Raw genomic sequence first — 24,006 nt, 5'->3', positions numbered from 1 at the left:
ATATCAGCATCAGACCAGACATCAGCATCAGACCAGACATCAGCATCAGAACAGATATCAGCATCAGACCAGATATCAGCCTCAGAACAGATATCAGCATCAGACCAGATATCGGCCTCAGACCAGATATCGGCCTCAGACCAGATATCAGCATCAGACCAGACCAGATATCAGCATCAGACCAGATATCAGCATCAGAACAGATGTCAACATCACAACAGATATCAACATCAGAACAGAAATCAACATCAGACCAGATATCAACATCAGAACAGAAATCAACATCAGACCAGATATCAACATCAGAACAGATATCAGCATCAGACCAGATATCAGCATCAGAACAGAAATCAACATCAGACCAGATATCAGCATCAGAACAGATATCAGAACAGAAATCAACATCAGACCAGATATCAGCATCAGAACAGATATCAGCATCAGACCAGATATCAGCATCAGAACAGATATCAGAACAGAAATCAACATCAGACCAGAAATCAGCATCAGACCAGATATCAGCCTCAGACCAGAAATCAGAACAGAAATCAGCATCAGACCAGATATCAGCCTCAGACCAGATATCAGCATCAGAACAGAAATCAGCATCAGAACAGCTATTAGCATCAGAACAGAAATCAGCATCAGAACAGCTATTAGCATCAGAACAGAAATCAGCATCAGAACAGAAATCAGCATCAGACCAGATATCAGCATCAGAACAGAAATCAGCATCAGAACAGATATCAGCAGATATTATAGGCCTATGAAATATGATACAGCAGCTCTATAGGGTGAAACTAACACTGTTTTCTGACTCTTGCAGTGGCGGGACCAGAATTACATGTTGAACAGAAATCAGCAGCTCCTTCATCAGAAACGCCTCAGTCAGGTGAGCTCAGATGATCAATCCAGCGTTCCTGAATAAAAATGAAAACCTTCATCAATCTTTGTGTTTTCAGTGGCGAAGAGACACTCACGCCTGCCCAACATAGTCCTGCAGTCCTTCACCAGTCCTTCACCAGTCCTAAACCAGTCCGTGATTCAGATTCATCCTCATGAATGAGATGTGATCCCGGTTCCTTCACCATAAGAATACCATAGTAAAAACAAGAGTTCTGGAGTCGAAACCAAGGCAAACCCCTCGTTCTCATGTGATTAATGTCTCCAAATACTTTCATTTTCTGTTAATGATGGGTAGAATTTTTTGTTTGTTTTTTGTACAGTCTTTGTAAAAAGCAGTTATGTGTAAATATCACTCAGGTTATGACTTGATAATGAGCTCGTTAACCCACATTGGGGAGATATTTTGGTGTTCTTGTTTAATACTAAACATTTTTGCACAGTCTATGGATTATGCGTTTCTTTTTTTGTTAAAGCAGATTTATTTTTGTGATTTATGAATCATGCTTGTGTTGGTGAGGCCTGTGTTCGTTGTAATCATTAAATTAGTCTAAGAGATCTGGAAAATACCTCGTCCAGATTGATCTTCATGCATTAATCTTGTGAAGTTTTGTCTGTTTGTAAATTATGCACATTCACCCTCTTTATCATATTGAAATGGCCTCAGGATTGGGTTCATATTATGGCCTTGTGCAAAAATAAAATTGATATCCATAAATGTTTTGGCTGTTTTATTGTTCTGCCTTTATAAATGTAGCAACATTTCAGTTTTTAACGGGAGTTACTTCTCATGCCTGACAGGAAGTGATGCGTGTGAACGGGTTTCTTTCAGTTCTGAGGCGCTGCATGTAAAATCAGGCATGCACACAAGAGGCCTAATTTGTAACAAAATATGAGCAGTTATGATTTACATGCATAAGCATTTTAAAATAGTGTTCTCAATAATTTACATCTTTGGCACATTAGGTCTTATTCATATTGTTTCTACAAATGTTTATAATGCATTATATAAATATTAAAAATGTATAAATTCATTATATATTTATAAATTACATAAATATTCAAAATATATTAAATATGCTTGAAATCCTTAGAAACCAGACGTGTTCACAAAAGGCCTAATTTTTCACAACAAAAAATATGATTTACTTGAATAAGCATTTGTAAATTATTTCATATTTACAGTTATGGCACATTAGTGCATATCAGTATTTTTTCTACAAATGTTTATGCATGTAATGCATTATATAAATATAAAAGAATATAAATTCGTTGTATATATATTTTTATATATATATATATATATTCAAAAAATATTAAATATGCATGAAATCCTTAGAAAGACATGAGTATTTATGATTTACATGCATAATCATTTTAAATCATCAAATCCATTCATCCATTATTCATTAAATATTTTATTTTAAAAAATTATATAAGTATTCACACAAAAAAAGCATGAAATCTTTCGAAATCAGGCATGTACACAAAAGGACTAATATTTCACACACACACACAAAAAGATTTACTTGCATACGCATTTTTAAATAGTGTCCTCAAATTTACAGTTATGCCACACTAGTGCTTATTTGTATTGTTTCTATAAATGTTTATGTATGTACAAATATTAAATATAAAACTCTTAAATGTTTTAAGTCATTTAAATATGAAAGTCATAAATGTTTGAACATTTCAAATTGAGGTATTAGCTCTGTTAGGTGCTCATGAATATGTAAACACAGCGAAACGGCATGCGTCTCGAAGGCCAATCAGATCGCAGGACTCGCTGATTAGCGGAGGCGCGCAGGCTCGTGCTCGTGATGAGTGGATGAGTAGTGATTCAGTCTCAGAACTCGCTTGACTTTGACTTTACTGTAGTATTACTGGAGTTTGACACGAATGCTGTGAAGCTGAAGGATATGGAGGCTTTTACCATCAAGAGTCGCATTAAAAGTCTCCTTCGCTCTCCGTCCATCAGACTGAGGAAGAGGAGAAGCTCCACAGACAGTCTGAGCAGAAGAAGACAGGTAAAGATACTCAGAGAACTCGTTTAGAGAACTGTCTATCAGTCTATCATCATCAGTCTATCAGTCTCAGTGCTGAACGCTGCAGAAGAGTGAATCTTTCATCACTGTAACAAACATTAAATGATACATTTAACAAACTGCAGCTTGTTGTTTTGATGAGTTTGAGGATTGTTACAATCATTTGTTACAATTTTAAAAGTTTCATCACTGCAACAAACATCAAAGGAAACATTAAATAAGCCGCGAATGATGATTTTGTATCATTTGATCGATATATGTTGATTGTCTTTGTCTGATTCGTTTAATTGCTGATTAGTTTGTCTTTTCATCTGTTGTTTCATTCATCACTGATGATGATGATGATGATGATGATGATGATGTTTTCTGTGGTAAGAACAGGAGCAAAAGGGCAAATGATTGAGTTTCTGAGAGTGAAGAGTCAATGATATTGACAAACCCTAAACTCATCATCAGCACATTCCCATGATGCTCCTGTTCACTCTGAGCTCATGAATCTGTGGAGAGAGAGAGTTATCTAGCTGCCAATATTTCCCACAGTACATTGAAATGCATGGAAATATTCATCATCTTGTTTAATGTATATATGTGTGTGTGTGTGTGTGTGTGTGTGTGTGTGTGTGTGTGTGTGTTTAACTCTCATCCTTCCCTCGCGGGTCAAAGAGCCCGAAGCCCTAAAATGATACTTAATTTTTTTCATTTTTCAGAAAGCTTATTTTATGTCATTTTGATAATATTTTTTCAAATTTTTTAATACATTTTGTTTTGGAGATTTTTTATTTATTTACCTTTTAAATGACTAGATTTGATCAATAAATAATAATTAAATAGTAATTTAAGCACATTCCTCACATTTCAACTTCTTCAAAAACTCACAATTTCATGCATAACTCTTTTATTTCAGCTCTAAATATCTTACATCGGGTGTCTTTGACGTCTTGTGGGAGAATAATAATAATATAAGATGATATTTCATGACTCTAGATGTCCTTATAGCTCTATATGAGCGAATGTTCCTCTGGGTCCTAAAGCCAGTTCTCTTCAGTGTGCATTCAGATACACATGTAGACATTATTAAATCATTTTTTGGTAAAGTTTTAGCATTTTTAGTTTGAATTTTGATCATTTTTAGGTTTTTCTATGTGAACTGAAGCATTCCTCGCACTCCATTCATTCCTAAGGGCGTCAAACTAACCCTGTGAGGGAAAGATTTGTTACTTTATTTTAAATTTCAACCACAAAACTCCTCGAATCCGAATTTAAAACAAATGTGTGTATTCGTGGTTCAAGTGTGACAAAGGTCCTGGGGTCTCGACCCCTCTGATGAACACACTTTAAATGACCCGAGGGAAGGATGAGGGTTGATAAATGTTTTGTTGTGTGTGTAATACAGTGATCTTCACTTTCATCCCTGTGTGTGTTGATTGTGTAGTAGTTGATGTGGGAACGTGTGTTTATCAGGTGACGTTAGAGAAGGTTCTGGGCATCACGACTGCAGGGAACAGCGGCTTAACATGCGATCCGTCTTCAGGAACCGTAGCTTATCCAGCTGGGTGAGATACTGGACACACACACACACACACACACACACCCCTTCATCAGGGGGAACGGCCTGTTTACTGTGACGGGAGTGAATACACAGTCTGTTCGTCACTGCTAAACTGCTAAACATGTTCCTCAGAGTTTCTGTCTTGTTTTCCAGCATAAATATATAAACATTCTTAAAACAAGATACATTTACTGGAGAAGCAACATATTAAGTGTTGCTTTCTGAAAAAATCATCAAAATAAAGTGAGTTTGTGCTTAAAACAATAACAAATATCTGCCAATGAGGTCAAAAAAAAAGAAAAACGTTGGATTTTTTGCCTTTGGTTTAAAGTCCCCCTGTAGTCAATAATTTTATCCCTTAAAACTCATCTTTGATCACCAAAATTACATATTTAAAAGTTTTTTCTTTGAAAATAATGTCTTCATGCCTTAAAATAGCTTGAATGTAACTCGACACCCTTGCCTCATTTAGTATGCACGGTTCTATGAATATGCAAATTCACCCCGCCTCCACTCACTCACTCAGCTCAGAGATCCACTGGTTGACGATCACACGTTGATCTGATTGGTTACAAGGTAGTTTGTGACGTCAGAAACACCAGCGATTTCAAAGCGTGTGTTTGAGACTGTCTTTGGTTCACTGCAGTTTTAAGGAGGAAATACTCAGCAATGGTGTCGACTTATGAATTTACACATGCTTTGTCTTAAAGCAGATTAAAAACACCACATAGACACATAAACTACATTAAAAGCTGGATTTACACCACAGGGACTTTAAGTTTATTTTTCTGACCCCAATGGCAGATATTTGTTCTTGTTTTAAGCTCAAACTTAATATTAGAGTTAATATCTTTCAATCTTGCGTGAGCCTCTTCTAGTGTTTTATTGGTTTGTTGATAAGTTTAAGGAAAGCAGATCTCCAGGCTCTTTTGAAAAGGCGTGTAAACAAACTTAGATTGAACGCAGTGTTGTTTCTGTGTGTTTCATTCAGGTGCGTCGTTGTGTTACTGAACCCGGCCAAGAACACACAACAGCATCTCATCAGCTCATCCAGGTGAACAGACATGACATCACAAGCCATTCACAAACACATTTACCCCTTTAATGCCTCTGATGTCTCAGGCTCTACTAGAACAGGTTTTCCTGCTTGAATGTTGATTATTCTCCTCATATTCTCCATTGTTGCGGCTCCTCTCTTCCCAGTCTGTCAGTAACGCTCTGTTTACTTCCTGTCTCTATGAAGCCCCTCCTTCTGAAAGGCACACTCTGCTCTGATTGGTCGGCTGGAGCAGTGTGTTGTGATTGGTAGAGAGCTTCAAGTGTGTTTGTGAAATGTCCCGCCCCTTACCATAACCGCCAGTTTAACACACTAACTAACTCATCCAGGCCCCGCCCCTTTATTCTGTGCATTAATTATTATAATGAGGAATATTGTGATGATATATCGTATATTGTGACGTGTTCGTTCCCGGCAGAAACTCAAGACTAATGAAGGCGTTTCAGGAGTTCAGGAACACTGAACATGTCTACATTAATATGCATGTTGTGAATATTGTCCTTATTCAGGAAAGCCATCAGCACATTGTCCTTCTCGTCGGATGGCAGGTTTCTCGTCACTGGAGAGGTGAGAGACTCAATCAATCACACGTTTAGTTCTCAGTGGCATCGTCTACATGCACAACTCTTGTTTTTGAATGTAGTTTTACATGAATGCTAAACATGTGATCGGGCTGATGTGTGTTTATATGTCACAAGTTTCAAATCGGAATATATTTTTTGACATGCGCACACAAATTATACAGGGTTTCATGATGTTTGCGCATTATAACTATTCTCCTACAGTTCTTTATTTGTTTTAAACTGCAGACTTAATATTGATCCATTTCTGGTCATAATTTGGAGATAATGATCATATGAGCCGTTGTGCCGCTGCTTATATTGATCACACAGTAAAAATGGCCAAAGCCAGTGGTGTGTGGATGAGAGTCTGAAGCAGCACTGGAGGGCCGTCGTCCTGCTCCACTTCACACACGCAGAAGAGGAGGATTATAGGAGGACAAGACACTCGTTTATACCACACTTTATTCATCAGGAGAACAGCTCGTTCAGCGCGTCACACGTCGTTACGCTATTTCAACGTCATTACGCTATTTCTGCGTCATTACGCTATTCCTACGTCATTACGCTATTCCTACGTCATTACGCTATTCCTACGTCATTACGCTATTCCTACGTCATTACGCTATTTCAACGTCATTACGCTATTTCAACTTCATTACGCGATTTCTACGTCACTACGCTATTTCTGCGTCATTACGCTATTTCAGCGTCATTACGCTATTCCTACGTCATTACGCTATTCCTACGTCATTACGCTATTCCTACGTCATTACGCTATTTCAACGTCATTACGCTATTTCAACGTCATTACGCTATTTCAACGTCATTACGCTATTTCTACGTCATTACGCTATTCCTACGTCATTACGCTATTCCTACGTCATTACGCTATTTCAACGTCATTACGCTATTTCAACGTCATTACGCTATTTCAACGTCATTACGCTATTCCTACGTCATTACGCTATTCCTACGTCATTACGCTATTCCTACATCATTACGCTATTTCAACGTCATTACGCTATTTCAACGTCATTACGCTATTTCAACGTCATTACGCTATTTCAACGTCATTACGCTATTTCAACGTCATTACGCTATTTCTACGTCATTACGCTATTTCTACGTCATTACGCTATTTCTACGTCATTACGCTATTTCAGCGTCATTACGCTATTTCTACGTCATTACGCTATTTCTACGTCATTACGCTATTTCTACGTCATTACGCTATTTCAGCGTCATTACGCTATTTCTACGTCATTACGCTATTTCAACGTCATTACGCTATTTCAACGTCATTACGCTATTTCTACGTCATTACGCTATTCCTACGTCATTACGCTATTCCTACGTCATTACGCTATTCCTACGTCATTACGCTATTTCAACGTCATTACGCTATTTCAACGTCATTACGCTATTCCTACGTCATTACGCTATTTCAACGTCATTACGCTATTCCTACGTCATTACGCTATTCCTACGTCATTACGCTATTTCAACGTCATTACGCTATTCCAACGTCATTACGCTATTCCTACGTCATTATGCTATTTCAACGTCATTACGCTATTTCTACGTCATTACGCTATTTCAACGTCATTACGGTATTTTTACGTCATTACACTATTCCTACGTCATTACGCTATTTCAGCGTCATTACGCTATTTCTGTGTCCTCAGAGTGGTCATCTTCCCGCTGTGAGCGTGTGGGACGTGTCCGAGGGGACGCGGGTGTCGGAGATGCTGGAGCACAAATACAGCGTCTCCTGTGTGGCGTTTTCACCAAACGGCAAATACATTGTGAGCGTTGGATCACAGCACGACATGAGCTTGAACCTGTGGGACTGGAAGGTACTGATTACCCATTATGCCCTGTTACCCATCCATCCATCCATCCACCCATCCACCCACCCATCCATCCATCCATCCACCCACCCATCCATCCGTCCATCCCCCCCGCCCACCCATCCATCCGTCCACCCCCCCCCACCCATCCATCCATCCACCCACCCATCCATCCATCCATCCACCCACCCATCCATCCGTCCATCCCCCCCACCCACCCATCCATCCGTCCATCCCCCCCACCCATCCATCCACCCACCCATCCATCCATCCACCCACCCATCCATCCATCCACCCACCCATCCATCCGTCCATCCCCCCCACCCATCCATCCATCCATCCACCCACCCATCCATCCGTCCATCCCCCCCACCCACCCATCCATCCGTCCATCCATCCACCCATCCGTCCATCCCCCCCACCCATCCATCCATCCATCCACCCACCCATCCATCCATCCATCCACCCACCCATCCATCCGTCCATCCCCCCCACCCACCCATCCATCCACCCACCCATCCATCCATCCACCCACCCATCCATCCATCCACCCACCCATCCATCCATCCACCGACCCATCCATCCATCCATCCCCCCACCCATCCACGGACCCATCCATCCATCCACCCGCCCATCCATCCATCCATCCACCCACCCATCCATCCATCCACCCACCCATCCATCCATCCACCGACCCATCCATCCATCCATCCCCCCACCCATCCACGGACCCATCCATCCATCCACCCGCCCATCCATCCACCCGCCCATCCATCCACCCATCCGTCCATCCACCCATCCGTCCATCCACCCATCCGTCCATCCCCCCCACCCATCCACTGACCCATCCAGCCATCCACTGACCCATCCATCCACCCACCCATCCATCCGTCCATCCACCCATCCGTCCATCCATCCATCCCCCCACCCATCCATCCCCCCACCCATCCACGGACCCGTCCATCCTCCCATCCATCCACTGATCCATCCACTGATCCATCCACTGACCCATCCACTGACCCATCCACTGACCCATCCACTGACCCATCCACCCGTCCCTGAACTCAATTATATGTGGTTTACTCTGGTCCTGCAGAAGCACACTCTGCTAGCTGCTAATAAGGTGTCCAGTAAGGTGACTTCGGTGTCGTTCTCAGAGGACAGCTCTCACTTCGTCACCGCGGGGAACAGACACGTCCGCTTCTGGTATCTGGAACCCTCACACTCTCATAAGGTACGTCTATGAACTTTGACTCCCCTTATTGAGAGGTCACAGCAAAACGACAACATTGATGAACCGTCCCATGATGCTCTGCAGCCGATGCCGCTGATGGGTCGCTCTGCGCTCCTCGGGGAGATGCAGAACAACTTCTTCTGTGGTGTGGCGTGTGGGCGCGGGCCAAAGTCCAACAGCACCTTCTGCATCACCTCATCAGGGCTGCTGTGTGAGTTCAGCGGCCGGAGAGTTCTGGAGCGATGGGTCCGTCTGCAGGTCAGAACACACACACACACACACACACACACACACACACCTCATCAGGGCTGCTGTGTGAGTTCAGTGGCTGGAGATTTCTGGAAAATGTTGAATTGAATGTTGAAGTTATTAAAGGGATGTTGATTATTCTAGTTGTTTGTCCTGTGAGATGAAGATCCTCGTGTCTCAGAGCTACTGACAAGTTCAGAGAAGATCATGATTGTGTGTTTAGACGAGTTCAGAGAGGAACATGATTGTGTGTGCAGACGAGTTCAGCTCATGCTCTGACGGTGACGGAGGATCTGATCTTCTGTGCGTGTGCCAACGGAACCGTATGCGTCTTCAGCCCGTCGGACCTGCGCTTCATCTGCTCTCTGCCCCGCCCACATCACCTGGGCATCGAGGTGTCCAGCGTCACACAGGCCAGGTGATTCATTACCCACCCATTCATCAACCCACCCATCAACCAACCAACCCACCCATCCATCAACTTACCAACCCACCCATCAACCCAAACCCACCCACCCACCCATCCATCGACCCACCCACCCACTCATCCATCGACCCACCCACTCACCCACCCACCCACTCATCCACCCACTCATCCATCAACCCACCCACCCACTCATCCATCGACCCACCCACCCACTCATCCATCGACCCACCCACTCACCCACCCACCCACTCATCCACCCACTCATCCATCGACCCACCCACCCACTCATCCATCGACCCACCCACTCACCCACCCACCCACTCATCCACCCACTCATCCATCAACCCACCCACCCACTCATCCATCAACCCACCCACCCACCCTCCCACTCTTCCATCAACCCACCCACCCACCCTCCCACTCTTCCATCAACCCACCCACCCACCCACCCACTCTTCCATCAACCCACCCACCCACCCTCCCACTCTTCCATCAACCCACCCACCCACCCTCCCACTCTTCCATCAACCCACCCACCCACCCTCCCACTCTTCCATCAACCCACCCACCCACCCTCCCACTCTTCCATCAACCCACCCACCCACCCTCAACCCACCCACCCACCCTCCCACTCTTCCATCAACCCACCCACCCACCCTCCCACTCTTCCATCAACCCACCCACCCACCCTCCCACTCTTCCATCAACCCACCCACCCACCCTCCCACTCTTCCATCAACCCACCCACCCACCCTCAGACCCTCAACCCACCCTCCCACCCTCAACCCACCCACTCACCCTCAACCCACCCACTCACCCTCAACCCACCCACTCACCCTCAACCCACCCACTCACCCTCCCACCCACTCATCCACCCACTCTTCCATCAACCCACCCACCCTCCCACTCTTCCATCAACCCACCCACCCTCCCACTCTTCCATCAACCCACCCTCAACCCACCCACTCACCCTCCCACCCTCAACCCACCCACTCATCCACCCACTCATCCATCAACCCACCCACCCACCCTCCCACTCTTCCATCAACCCACCCACCCTCGACCCACCCTCAACCCATCAATCAACCCACCCATCCATCCATCCATCAACCAATCAACCCATCAACCCACCCATCAACCCACCCATCAACCAATCCACCCATCAATCCATCCGAACCCGAGACATATCTGATCTGATCTCCTCTGTTCTTTAGTCACCTGTTCAGCAGAAAGCCTGATGCCCGTTACCCAGACTTGGTGGCGGTGACCTTTGACCCTGTGAACCGCTGGCTGTCCTGTGTGTATAATGATCACAGTTTATACGTGTGGGACACGCGAGATCTGCAGAAGGTGCGCAAAGTTCACTCGGCGCTGTATCACTCAGCCTGTGTTTGGGATCTGCAGGTGAGTAATAGTAGCAGTCATAGACATCATATAGGTAGACGCCCTATCGACCGCTACTGCCTATTGGCACGGACGAGCCGTGGGGCCGCCATCTTAAACCGGTCAACCGCTCCGCTCAGTGTAATCTGTTTGGCAGGTGTCAGCACATTTAATTAATCATATCTCACTGAATACCGAACCGATTTTCACGCGGGTTTTTTTGCTGCAAAGGTCATACATGTAGCTATGATACAGGACACATTGCATATTTTATTCACAAAATACAACCAATAGTACGGTAATGTTAAATGTTAAATCTAACTTGTGAAAAGTAATCCCCGAGTGATGGTCCGCCGATTTGAGCAGGAATATGCTGCACAGTGCTCTGGCGTCTACTGCTGCTATGCAACGCAAATAGGAGTATGATCGGTTTAAGATGGCGGCCGCATTTCTTGCGCCCAGCGGCCAATAGGGCGTCTAGCTATATATGATGTCTATGGTAGCAGTAGCAGTAGCGGTAGCAGCAGTAGCAGCAGTAGCAGTAGCAGTAGCAGTAGCAGTAGCGGTAGCAGTAGCAGCGGTAGCAGCAGTAGTAGTAGTGGTAGTAGTGGTGCTTTTTAGATGAAGCACAACCGTGACCATCAACCTTGTCAACAGCTGTTATTGCACTGCTACACTGGTGCTCAAAGCTTGGGATAATGAAGACTTTGTAATGTTTGTGAAAGAGTCTCTTCTGCTCACCAAAGCTGCATTTATTTAATCAAAAATACTGTAAAACAGTGAAATATTATTACAAATTAAAATAAGTGTTTTCTATATCAAGTCAAGTCACATTTATTTATAAAGTGCTTTTTACAACACAGAGTGTTTCAAAGCAGCTTTACAGAGAGAACAGGAGAATAATGCAACAGAGTTTGTTTCTAGAAGAAAATATCGTCACAGTCCAGCTCAAGTCAGTTCAGTGATGCTTCATTTCTGCTGTAAAAAAGTTATTAATTTAGTTTTTATATATATAGATCCACTCTGGAGTAAACAGTGATGTCATCGTCCAGCTCAGCTCAGTTCTCATATAATGGTGTCAATGCAGGAGATCAATAATACTGTTGAATATTAAATGTCCACGACTGAGCAAGACAAAAGCCAATGGCAACAAAGGTGAAAAAGGCGACAGTGAAAGAACCAAAACTCCATCAGGGCAGAATGGGATGTGAATGTATTGTAAATGTGATTGATGACTGGAGTAATGATGCTGAAAAGCAGCTTTGATCACAGGAATAAATTACACTTTACTATATATTCACATAGACAACAGCTGATTTACATTATAATAATATTTCACTCTTTTTACTGTACTTTTGTTGAGCAGAAGAGACTGAGTATAATGTTTGTTTCTGTACCGGTCATCTGCTGTCCGAACTGAACTGTGTTCCAGATGTTCCCCACAGACGGCTCACAGATGTTCGGTTCCTCTGAGCCGTTCCTCACCTGTTCCTCTGACAACACTGTCCGTATCTGGAGCTCAGACGGCGTCCACAGCGCTAACCTGCTGAGCAATGTGAGTCTCTAAACACGAGTGTCGTGATGTAGGTTTGACTACGAGTGATGAACTGACTCGAACTCTCTCAGGATCTTCTTCACGTCCTCTACATGAACGACGACACCGCCGCCCTGCTGGACGCGGAGGGAACTGCGATCACTGAGGGCTCGCGCGGCATCAGAAGCATCTGCGTCAGTCCTGACGGGAGACACCTGGCGTCCGGAGACAGAAACGGCACACTGAGGTACGGGTGGTCATGTGACTGTTATTATGACGCAAAATATGTCAGTGTGCAAAAAACTTGATTTATATATAGTATATATGTGTATATATACGGTATGTGTGTGTGTGTGTGTATTAGAGACCTGCGCGGGACACAATGTTCAGTCCCTCTCCCGCCCGCTCCCGCAGTGTTCAGTCCCGCTCCCGCAAAGATTTGTCATTTTTAGTCCCGCTCCCGCCCGCATCTGTGATGTTACGTCCCGCTCCCGCCCGCATCTGTGATGTTATGTCCCGCTCCCGCCCGCATCTGTGATGTTATGTCCCGCTCCCGCCCGCATCTGTGATGTTATGTCCCGCTCCCGCCCGCATCTGTGATGTTATGTCCCGCTCCCGCCCGCATCTGTGATGTTATGTCCCGCTCCCGCCCGCATCTGTGATGTTACGTCCCGCTCCCGCCCGCATCTGTGATGTTACGTCCCGCTCCCGCCCGCATCTGTGATGTTATGTCCCGCTCCCGCCCGCATCTGTGATGTTACGTCCCGCTCCCGCCCGCATCTGTGATGTTATGTCCCGCTCCCGCCGTTACGTCCCGCTCCCGCCCGCATCTGTGATGTTATGTCCCGCTCCCGCCCGCATCTGTGATGTTACGTCCCGCTCCCGCCCGCATCTGTGATGTTACGTCCCGCTCCCGCCGTTACGTCCCGCTCCCGCCCGCATCTGTGATGTTACGTCCCGCTCCCGCCCGCATCTGTGATGTTACGTCCCGCTCCCGCCCGCATCTGTGATGTTATGTCCCGCTCCCGCCCGCATCTGTGATGTTACGTCCCGCTCCCGCCCGCATCTGTGATGTTACGTCCCGCTCCCGCCCGCATCTGTGATGTTACGTCCCGCTCCCGCCCGCATCTGTGATGTTACGTCCCGCTCCCGCCCGCATCTGTGATGTTATGTCCCGCTCCCGCCCGCATCTGTGATGTTACGTCCCGCTCCCGCCCGCATCTGTGATGTTATGTCCCGCTCCCGCCCGCATCTGTGATGTTATGTCCCGCTCCCGCCCGCATCTGTGATGTTACGTCCCGCTCCCGCCCGCATCTGTGATGTTACGTCCCGCTCCCGCCCGCATCTGTGATGTTATGTCCCGCTCCCGCCCGCATCTGTGATGTTATGTCCCGCTCCCGCCCGCATCTGTGATGTTATGTCCCGCTCCCGCCCGCATCTGTGATGTTACGTCCCGCTCCCGCCCGCATCTGTGATGTTACGTCCCGCTCCCGCCCGCATCTGTGATGTTACGTCCCGCTCCCGCCCGCATCTGTGATGTTATGTCCCGCTCCCGCCCGCATCTGTGATGTTATGTCCCGCTCCCGCCCGCATCTGTGATGTTACGTCCCGCTCCCGCCCGCATCTGTGATGTTATGTCCCGCTCCCGCCCGCATCTGTGATGTTACGTCCCGCTCCCGCCCGCATCTGTGATGTTACGTCCCGCTCCCGCCCGCATCTGTGATGTTATGTCCCGCTCCCGCCCGCATCTGTGATGTTATGTCCCGCTCCCGCCCGCATCTGTGATGTTACGTCCCGCTCCCGCCCGCATCTGTGATGTTACGTCCCGCTCCCGCCCGCATCTGTGATGTTACGTCCCGCTCCCGCCCGCATCTGTGATGTTACGTCCCGCTCCCGCCCGCATCTGTGATGTTATGTCCCGCTCCCGCCCGCATCTGTGATGTTATGTCCCGCTCCCGCCCGCATCTGTGATGTTATGTCCCGCTCCCGCCCGCATCTGTGATGTTATGTCCCGCTCCCGCCCGCATCTGTGATGTTACGTCCCGCTCCCGCCCGCATCTGTGATGTTATGTCCCGCTCCCGCCCGCATCTGTGATGTTATGTCCCGCTCCCGCCCGCATCTGTGATGTTACGTCCCGCTCCCGCCCGCATCTGTGATGTTATGTCCCGCTCCCGCCCGCATTTGTGATGTTGCTGTGATGTTATGTTCCGCTCCCGCCTGCAAGACGGCAGGCAGGATGGATGTTCACTTTCTTTCTCACGAAAGGTCTTGGAAAAAAAATGCGTGCGCACATAATTCCTTACCCATACTTGGTAACATATTTATTGGTAAGCCTGCATATGTTCAACCATACAAAACATTAAATAGGCCTCAGTAACTAACGCCAACAAAAATAAACATTAATCGGCCCAAATTCCAATAGGCTTAATTATCGTGTAACATAAAACAGCCTTAGGCATGGCCTACACATAGGAACATTTGTAAAACGGATCATTCTTATCTAGCCTAGACTATAGACTATATCACAGGCCATTTAAACATTTAAAATGTGATCACAAAACACGAAACGGTCCCATATTACGAACAGCATAATATTCGAACACGGAGCAGCGGGAAGGAATTGTCTCTAAACAAGTGTGTGTGAGATTAGGCCCCGCCCTACCCCAAACGACAACATCCACAAGTTTAGGCTGCTTAAAACGTTTTTATTGTTGCCAAACACAATCTCCCTCACAACTACAAATTATGTACGCTACTTTAATCATTTATATATTTTACTTTACACTCATATTTAATTTGCGGGAGTGCAGCGTATCATCCCTCCCACCCGCTCCCGCAAGTGCACCTCCATCATCCCACCCGCACCCGCAAGTGCACCTCCATCATCCCGCCCGCACCCGCAAGTGCACCTCCATCATCCTGCCCGCTCCCGCAAGTGCACCTCCATCATCCCGCCCGCACCCGCAAGTGCACCTCCATCATCCCGCCCGCTCCCGCAAGTGCACCTCCATCATCCTGCCCGCTCCCGCAAGTGCACCTCCATCATCCCGCCCGCTCCCGCAAGTGCACCTCCATCATCCCGCCCGCACCCGCAAGTGCACCTCCATCATCCCGCCCGCTCCCGCAAGTGCACCTCCATCATCCCGCCCGCTCCCGCAAGTGCACCTCCATCATCCCGCCCGCTCCCGCAAGTGCACCTCCATCATCCCGCCCGCACCCGCAAGTGCACCTCCATCATCCCGCCCGCTCCCGCAAGTGCACCTCCATCATCCCGCCCGCTCCCGCAAGTGCACCTCCATCATCCCGCCCGCTCCCGCAAGTGCACCTCCATCATCCCGCCCGCTCCCGCAAGTGCACCTCCATCATCCCGCCCGCTCCCGCAAGTGCACCTCCATCATCCCGCCCGCTCCCGCAATGACCTTTGTGTGCAGACCTCTAGTGTGTGTATGTGTGTATATATGTGTATGTATGAAGAGTTCAGATGCAAAAGCCTCTTTAGTGCCATCTGTAGTTTTATTCTAGAATGATAATTTTTATCAAGCTCGTATATTTAAGTTCAGTAATTTTATTTAAATGGCAATGAAAATGACCTATTAATTGTCATTTAAGTGACATTACTGAATATATATATATATATAAACATTTATATAAACATTTATTTATACATGTAATAGTTTATTTAATTATTTTATAATTTTGTAAATAATGCATTAATTATTGTTTATTTAAGCATTTATTTTTAATATACTATTGAATTATTTATTAAATACAAATATTTATTTAATTGATTAAATAATAAATTATTAATGCAACTATTGTTTAATAATTTATGTATTTATTTGTTCATACATTCATTTATTTGTTTGTTTAACCATTTGTTTAATATTTTGTTTAATTACTGATTTATTATTTTACTAACTTACGAATTTATTTAATTGGTATTTATAATTTAATTATCGATTTAATCATTATTAATTTTGTTTACTGATTATTAAATTAGCATTTCATTCATTTCTTTAAATTATTAAATTAATAATCACTTATTTAATTATTTAAGATTAATTCTGATGCTGTGGTTGCTGCAGGATCCATGACCTGACATGTATGAAGGAGATATTGAAAGCTGAAGCACATGACTCCGAGATCTTGAGTCTGGAATACTCCCGTCCTCACACAGGTGTGTGTCCCATCCATCCATAGCAGCGTTCCCAGACCCCAGCGTTTCCCCTGCAGACCTGAGAGTGTGTGTGTGTGTGTGTGTGTGTGTGTGTGTGTGTTGGACAGGCATGAATCTGCTGGCCACAGCAAGTCGAGACCGGCTGATCCACGTGCTGGATGTTGAGGAAGACTACGGGCTGCTTCAGACTCTAGATGAGCACTCGTCCTCCGTCACGTCTGTCCGCTTCGCCGGTGAGAGTCCGGTTATTATTCACATTACAGAATATATATGCAAAGCAAACATCCAATCATCTTTGAGTCGCTAGTAGCCGATGTGAAACATGATCTGAATTCAGAGTGACTTAGAATTAAGATGAAATGTTTTGAGTTTCCTGTGTGTGTGTGTGTGTGTGTGTGTGTGTTTGCAGCCAGTGACGGGAAGTTGAGGATCATCAGCTGCGGAGCGGATAAGAGTCTGTACATCCGAACCGCACACAGGGTGAGTTATTGTGCTTTTCTGGATATTATCTTTCATGTAGAGTGTAATAAAGCTGTTTGTGAATGCTAAAGTTTCACAGATCAGAGTTTTTGTCTCCTAAAAGAAAGAAGTGAATCTGAACTGAAACCAGTAATTCAGTCTCACTTCCTGATGAACCTGTGTAGGTTTGTAACTAATTTGCATAATGCTGGTTATGGCTCTGGTCTTGATTGGCTGAGCAGCGTCTCTTAGCTCCGCCCTCAAACACTGTAGTGTATCTGAGACTGGGAGAGTTTGGCTCGTGTTGTTCGTGTCGAGAAGACGCTGTTTTCTGAGATTGATACGGTAAACCCACGCCATCGTTACTGTTCGTATCACTGAGATCAAGAGCTGAGATTCAGATATGATAATGAGCGTTTGCTTAATCCCACCTGTAAACATCCTTTATGTGCGAGCACCTACCAATTAAATCCTCGATCTTGACATCTGAAGGTACTTTGATGTTGCAGAATAGGAATTATGTGAGACAGTATGTCATCAAATATGGGAGGGAAGGTATTGGGGTCATCAGGGGTCACGGCGTTTCCCCCCTTGCTATTTTGGACCCAGTCAGAGTCTTGCCTCTCCATCCAGAGCCTGACGTCATGTGTAATGACCCTGGGTGAGGCTGACTTTACACCCTGTCAGTATGTGCTTGAGGGAAGCTGGGCTGGAGCAGAAAGCACACCCAGGATCTTCACCACACCACTGATGGAGATTAGCTGGTGCTGGAAGGACGTCATAAGTTTCTCTGATGATAAAGCTACGCTGCTTTGCTTCCATGCTCCACAGGTCCTTCCAGCTGATCCTCCTCTTCTCCACCCTATCCCACCGTGTCCACTGTCCCTGATTACCAAAGGAAGACTCTCTTGGCCCACCTTTCTGCTTCCTCCTGTCCACGTGTTTCCTCTACCACCATCTTCCTTTTAAGATTGAACATTAGTCTGGAGAGTCTGCTCTGTGTTTTCTACTGCACAAGAGGCGTGATCAGCGGGCATAGTTCAAATGACTCTGTACGCAATTGGATAGTCCTTCAATCGATCAGACCAACGATCCGGGTGAAGTACTTTACAGAGAGACGTGAAAACTCCAGGCAGGAAATGTGTAACCAAACGTGTTGATCGGCGATTTGCAGAAGTAACGATGGAATCGAGCGTTTTTGCAGGTTACGCAAAAAAAAAAAAACATGAAAGTTAGTGGTATTTACACCCACTCGAGCGATTTGTTTGTTAAAAAGAAGCCATTGAGCATCGTCGAGAGGTTAAAAGGAATTGGACAGAGCCGTAACGGCTCTGGAATTGGATTGGATTAAACCCGCCAATAGCGCACCAGGTGGATAAGCCAGTTTGTGATTGGCTCCCGCAAATTTGTCATCATGCTGGGTTTCCCCAGTCTATCAGAGTGTATCATCTTTAATTGATCCTACAGATCTTTCTTTGTTACTTTCAGAGCTCCACTTGTCAGAAATCTGAAGGGATTATTAAAGAACTGAGTTCTGGTTTGTTCTTTTTTCCTTCTACGTTTCCGCAAGTACTCTAAACTCAGACTGGCATCCCTCCGTAGAGCAATGCCAGCTTGAAGTGCATTGATACCTTCTTTTTCCCCTTCAGAGACTTCCACTGCGTTCGAAGTTACCTCCGTTGTTGAACGAGATTATTATGCTAAATACATGATGCTACAAAGTATGATATTACCAGTTTTTTGGACATACCTTAATTTATACATTAAATAAACAACCATTGTTCACAGAGTATGAAATGAACTCCTGCGACCTGTTCGTCTGGAAAACGAGTGCATTGGTTTGACACCAGTTTACACGCGCCCGCAGGGTTTTTTATATTTTATTCCAGTTAACATTTATTTCAAGTAGTGAAATGTTTGTTTATGGTTTTAGTTTTAGTTGACTATAATAACCCTGATTTGTTTAGACCGTCAGAGGAACCGCATTCAAACGGACGCATCATGTGGTTCGGAAAACGACTCCCACTCACATGGATATCGATCCCACATGCAAGTACGCAGCCGTCGGCTGTCAGGACCGCAGCGTCAGGTGAGCGGAGGAGCCAATCAGAGAAGAGTATGAGGTGCAGACACAGACCCGTGTTCATGAGAGTGTGTGTGTGTGTCCTCTAGAGTGATCAACATCAGCAGTGGTAAACAGAAGAGATCTTATAAAGGCTCGCAGACTGAAGACGGCGGTTTGCTGAAGGTCAGACCGTCTGATACTTACTACATATTCAACGTGTTAAAAGTAAAAAAAAAAGAGTTCCATACGTGTAATGGCGCAAATGCAGAACTGTTACGCAATCATAGCAGTCTTGAATGCAGCACGCCTGTCAAAACTCACTCACTCACTGTCAAAAATGAATGAATATTAATATATATAAAATTAAATGCAGCATGCCTGTCAATAAACGGCCCTCAGAGAACATTCTAAATCAAAAGCAGCTCATGGTTTGTGTGTTTGCAGGTTCAGATGGATCCGTCGGGTCAGTATTTGGCCACCAGCTGCTCCGATAAGAACATCAGCCTGTTGGACTTCCGGACCGGAGAGTGTGTGGCCGCCGTGTTCGGACACTCAGGTGAGATTCGCAGACTCTCAGTGACTCTTCTGTGGGAAACTCTGGTGCTGATGTGCGGTTCTCTCTGACAGAGATCATCACGGCTCTGAGCTTCAGCAGCGACGGCAGGCGTCTGGTGTCAGCTTCAGGAGACAGGCGAGTCCTCTTCTGTGTGTGTGTGTGTGAGTCAAAATAAATGTAAAATAACTGCACTTTATAAATAAAATATACATTACAAATATAGTTACAAAAGTTATTCAGTGAAGAACGGGTGAATTTTCTCTTTGTCTTCTGTTGTTTGATAAGTGTTATTATAGGGAATATTAGGGTTTACATTTACATTTATTCATTTAGCAGACACTTTTATCCAAAGCGACTTACAAATGAGAACAATAGAAGCAGTTAAACTAACAGTAGGACAACAATATGCAAGTACTATGATCCTTCTCAGTTTAATCTAACGCAGTAAATGTAAAAAAAAAAAAAAAAATTGATTTTTTTATTATTTTTTAAATAGAACAGAATAGAATAGAAGAGAAAGTTAGTATTACTGGATCAAGTGCTGTCGAAAAAGAAGCGTCTTCAGCCGTTTCTTGAAAGTGGCTGTGGACTCAGCAGCTCTGGTTGAGTTAGATCATTCCTCCAGCAGGGAACAGTCATGGTGAAGGTCCGAGAAAGAGATTTTGTGCCTCTTTGAGATGGCACCACAAGACTTTGTGTAGCATGTTCTGATAAGAAGGGCCTGATCCTCCTAATGTTGTACAAGGCAAATCTACTTGACCGGGCAGTTCTACCAATGTGGTCTGTGAAGTTCAATTGATCATCAATTACCACACCAAGGTTCCTGGTTGACCTTGATGGAGTTATGGATGACAAGTCTAGCTGAATGGTGAAGTTGTGGTGTAGTGTTGGGTTGGCCGGGACCACGAGTAGCTCTGTCTTCGCAAGGTTTAGTTGAAGGTGATGGTCCTTCATCCAGCCAGAAATGTCTGTCAGGCAGGCTGAGATACGATCAGCTCCCGTCGGATCGTCAGGCTGGAATGAGAGGTAGAGTTGTGTGTCATCAAGCGTAGCAGTGATAGGAAAAGCCATGTTTCTGAATCACAGATCCTAGTGATGTCATGTAGATAGAGAAGAGAAGCAGTCCAAGCACTGAGCCCTGAGGCACTCCAGTAGTTAGATGTTGGGTCTTAGACACCGCACCCCTCCACGATACCCTAAAGGACCTACCTGAGAGGTACCATTGGAGTGCGGTTCCCGAGATGCCCTTCATCTTTAGGATTGACTGGAGGATCTGGTGGTTAACTGTCAAAAGCAGCAGACAGATCCAGCAGGTGTAAGGAAGGAAGAGATCTGGTTGAAAACAACTTGTTCAAGTGTTTTCGCAACGAATGGAAGAAGAGATACCGGTCTGTAATTCTCCAGATGTGCTGGATGTAGAGTGGGTTTCTTAAGCAGTGGGGTTACCCGAGCCTCTTAAATGCTGTGGGAAAGGTACCAGTGTGAAGAGAGGTGTTTATGATGTGTGTGAGTGCGGGTACAACTGAGGATGAAATGGGTTGAAGTAGGTTAGTGGGAATAGGATCAAGCGGACAGGTGGTAGGGCGATTGGAAAGGAGGAGTTTGTAGACTTCTACCTCTGAAAGTAGAGAGAAGGAAGGTAGAAAGTGTGTGTTAGCTGGTAAAATGTGTGTGTCAGTTTGTGGATTGGTAAATTGGCTGCTGATGGTGGTTGTTTTATTTATAAAGAATGTAGCAAAATCGTCAGCTGTTAGTGTTGATGAAGGAGGAGGAGGAGGAGGGTTGAGAAGAGAGGAGAAGGTTTTGAAAAGCATGCGAGTCTGAAGAATTGTTAATTTTGTTGTGATAGTAAGTCATTTTAGCAGTAGAGATGTTAGCAGAGAAGGAAGATAGGAGGGATTGATAAAGATCAAGGTCAGTAGGATCTTTCGAACGTTTAGAACGATGTTCACGGAGAACATCAGATAGCCTGGAGGAGAGGGGGCAGAAGGTGTCCAAGCAGGATGTTAAAGTGGAGAAAAGAGTATCAGTTGCACTGTTAGTATCTAGTGTTGAGAGCTGATCAGGTGGAGGAAGTGTGGATGAGACCAGAGAGGATAGGCGAGAGGGTGAGAGTGAGCGTAGGTTTCGCCGAAAGGTGACCTGTGGAGGAGTGTGTGTTGTGTTCTGAGGCAGGTTGATGTTGAGAGTGAGGAGGAAGTGATCTGAGGTGTACAGTGGACTGACCAGTGTATGGTCAGTGGAGCAGTAGGTCCAATAAGGTCCAATTTATTACCTGATTTGTGAGTAGCCGCAGTAGATGCTTGTATGAGGTCGAATGAGGCGAGCAGAGTGTGGAAATCAGCAGCCTGAGGTTTTTCTAGGTGGATGTTGAAGTCTCCAAGAACTACGAGAGGAGTACCATCCTCAGGGAAGGATGAGAGTAGCACATCAAGCTCCTCCAAGAAACTGCCAAGCTGCCCTGGGAGACGATATACAACTACAAAATGGATTTTAATAGGGCTAGTGATGGTAATTGAATGTGATTCAAATGAAGTAAACAGAGGTGGTAAAGGATCAAATTTCCAATCGTTTGAGATGAGCAGACCAGTACCTCCACCCCTACCAGTCAGACGAGGGGCGTGTGAGAAAGTGAAGTTAGTGGAGAGGGCAGCCGGTGTGGCAGTGTCCTCCGGTCTGATCCAGGTCTCAGTCAGGGACTGAGTTGCATCAAAAGAGAATATAGTACTAGAAGACACCGGAAAGGAACGCAGGTTGTTAGGATTGGACTGTCTCTGACGTGTGACATTTTATTTATGTATGTTAGTAATAATAGGGATTTGAAAACACATAGTGTAAGAGGGGTCACAAACAGACAGATCAGATGAAAAGTTGTGTAGAAGAGAAAGGAAAAACAAGAAAATTAATACTCAAGTGCCTTGTCGGCGTCCTTGCTCGGTGGAGTCGCACAGGTGGAGTGGTTGGTCTTTACACTCTTCGGTCTTCACACGATGAGGGCTTCACACGAGGGCTGCCGCGGTGCACTAACCTATTTAGTACACGCCTAATACCTCGTTATTGAATACAGCAGGCCACGCCCTCCTACTTAGCCAAGCGAAACTCAAAAGTCACGTCACACAAACAAAGCCAGGCGGGCGCGCTTTTACCAGAGTAAAACACAGTAAATAAAACCGTTTCCTAGCAACAAAGAGCCGTGCTAAAATCTACATGGAAAAGTAAACACTCACAGACTGATGATCTCTCCTATTATAGGGAATGTTAGTGTTATTATAGAGACGACAGGAATATTAGTGTTATTATAGAGAAGGCAGAAATATTGGTGTTATTTTAGAGCAGGAATATTAGGCTGCTGTCACTTTAAGAGCTGCACGGATCCAATACACTGATACACATGAGAACAGAAAACTGTCGTCTCGCGCTTGAATGTTTTAAAGTCATATTGAAATGCTCACAAACGAAATTATTATTTTTTTAACAAGTATCCGATTCCTGATCTCAAGTATTCGATTCCAGAATTGATAATTGATTTTCGATTCCCAACCCTATCCTGGTGTGTGTTAGTCTCACTGACGTCTGCTGTGTTTCAGCTGTGTGTTTGTGTGGCGACTCGCTCCTGAACTGACTGACAACATGAGAGAGCGACTGTCCGAGTGCAGACGTCACAGCGGACCGAGCGCTAGAAACAACCCCTTCAGGTACAGGACTGAGTGGTTCGCTTCTGTCGGGTCCTTCATTTCACTTTTATAGGCTCCTACAGCAGGTTCACATGCATTCAAGGTCAAAAACACTTTAATTTTCTCATATTCTGCACTGCAGCTTCAGCTCTTTTCTCTCCATGTCTGAAACGCTTCAGTCGAAGATTCAGTCTCTCTAAACCCCGCCTCTCTAAGAGCTGCTCTGCTCTGATTGGTCTGATGGCCACTTTGTGTTTGTGTTTTCGTTCGTTCTCTTCTA

The 24,006-nt window shown here is 45.3% G+C and overlaps 2 protein-coding genes across 2 annotated transcripts in view; both read left to right on the top strand.

Moving 5' to 3' along the window:
• The window catches only part of mgab (MAX dimerization protein MGA b), a gene marked incomplete at its 5' end in the record, with an annotated part of 40,844 nt that extends 39,226 nt beyond the window's left edge, over positions 1 to 1,618 (top strand). Inside the window, 2 exons of the mRNA XM_084433391.1 lie at positions 827 to 892; positions 963 to 1,618. Coding sequence (XP_084289517.1) covers positions 827 to 892; positions 963 to 1,066 — 170 coding nt within the window. The 3' untranslated portion in view covers positions 1,067 to 1,618. The remainder of the gene's footprint in view (positions 1 to 826; positions 893 to 962) is intronic.
• A 1,154-nt stretch (positions 1,619 to 2,772) lies between these two features.
• LOC311305582 (mitogen-activated protein kinase-binding protein 1-like) overlaps positions 2,773 to 24,006 on the top strand; it is a gene marked incomplete at its 3' end in the record, with an annotated part of 30,316 nt that continues 9,082 nt past the window's right edge. Inside the window, exons 1-19 of the mRNA XM_084433390.1 lie at positions 2,773 to 2,930; positions 4,410 to 4,501; positions 5,489 to 5,551; positions 6,064 to 6,121; positions 7,803 to 7,973; positions 9,064 to 9,201; positions 9,286 to 9,459; positions 9,708 to 9,868; positions 11,092 to 11,281; positions 12,693 to 12,815; positions 12,887 to 13,041; positions 16,881 to 16,972; positions 17,080 to 17,205; positions 17,382 to 17,452; positions 19,399 to 19,520; positions 19,604 to 19,679; positions 19,941 to 20,052; positions 20,124 to 20,187; positions 23,640 to 23,747. Of these exons, the coding sequence (XP_084289516.1) occupies positions 2,823 to 2,930; positions 4,410 to 4,501; positions 5,489 to 5,551; positions 6,064 to 6,121; positions 7,803 to 7,973; positions 9,064 to 9,201; positions 9,286 to 9,459; positions 9,708 to 9,868; positions 11,092 to 11,281; positions 12,693 to 12,815; positions 12,887 to 13,041; positions 16,881 to 16,972; positions 17,080 to 17,205; positions 17,382 to 17,452; positions 19,399 to 19,520; positions 19,604 to 19,679; positions 19,941 to 20,052; positions 20,124 to 20,187; positions 23,640 to 23,747 (2,204 nt within the window). The 5' untranslated portion in view covers positions 2,773 to 2,822. The remainder of the gene's footprint in view (positions 2,931 to 4,409; positions 4,502 to 5,488; positions 5,552 to 6,063; positions 6,122 to 7,802; positions 7,974 to 9,063; positions 9,202 to 9,285; positions 9,460 to 9,707; positions 9,869 to 11,091; positions 11,282 to 12,692; positions 12,816 to 12,886; positions 13,042 to 16,880; positions 16,973 to 17,079; positions 17,206 to 17,381; positions 17,453 to 19,398; positions 19,521 to 19,603; positions 19,680 to 19,940; positions 20,053 to 20,123; positions 20,188 to 23,639; positions 23,748 to 24,006) is intronic.

The sequence above is a fragment of the Rutilus rutilus genome (assembly GCF_951802725.1).
Source record: "Rutilus rutilus genome assembly, chromosome: 15".
Classification (NCBI taxonomy): domain Eukaryota; kingdom Metazoa; phylum Chordata; class Actinopteri; order Cypriniformes; family Leuciscidae; genus Rutilus; species Rutilus rutilus.
This window is presented reverse-complemented; position numbering and strand designations above follow the sequence as displayed.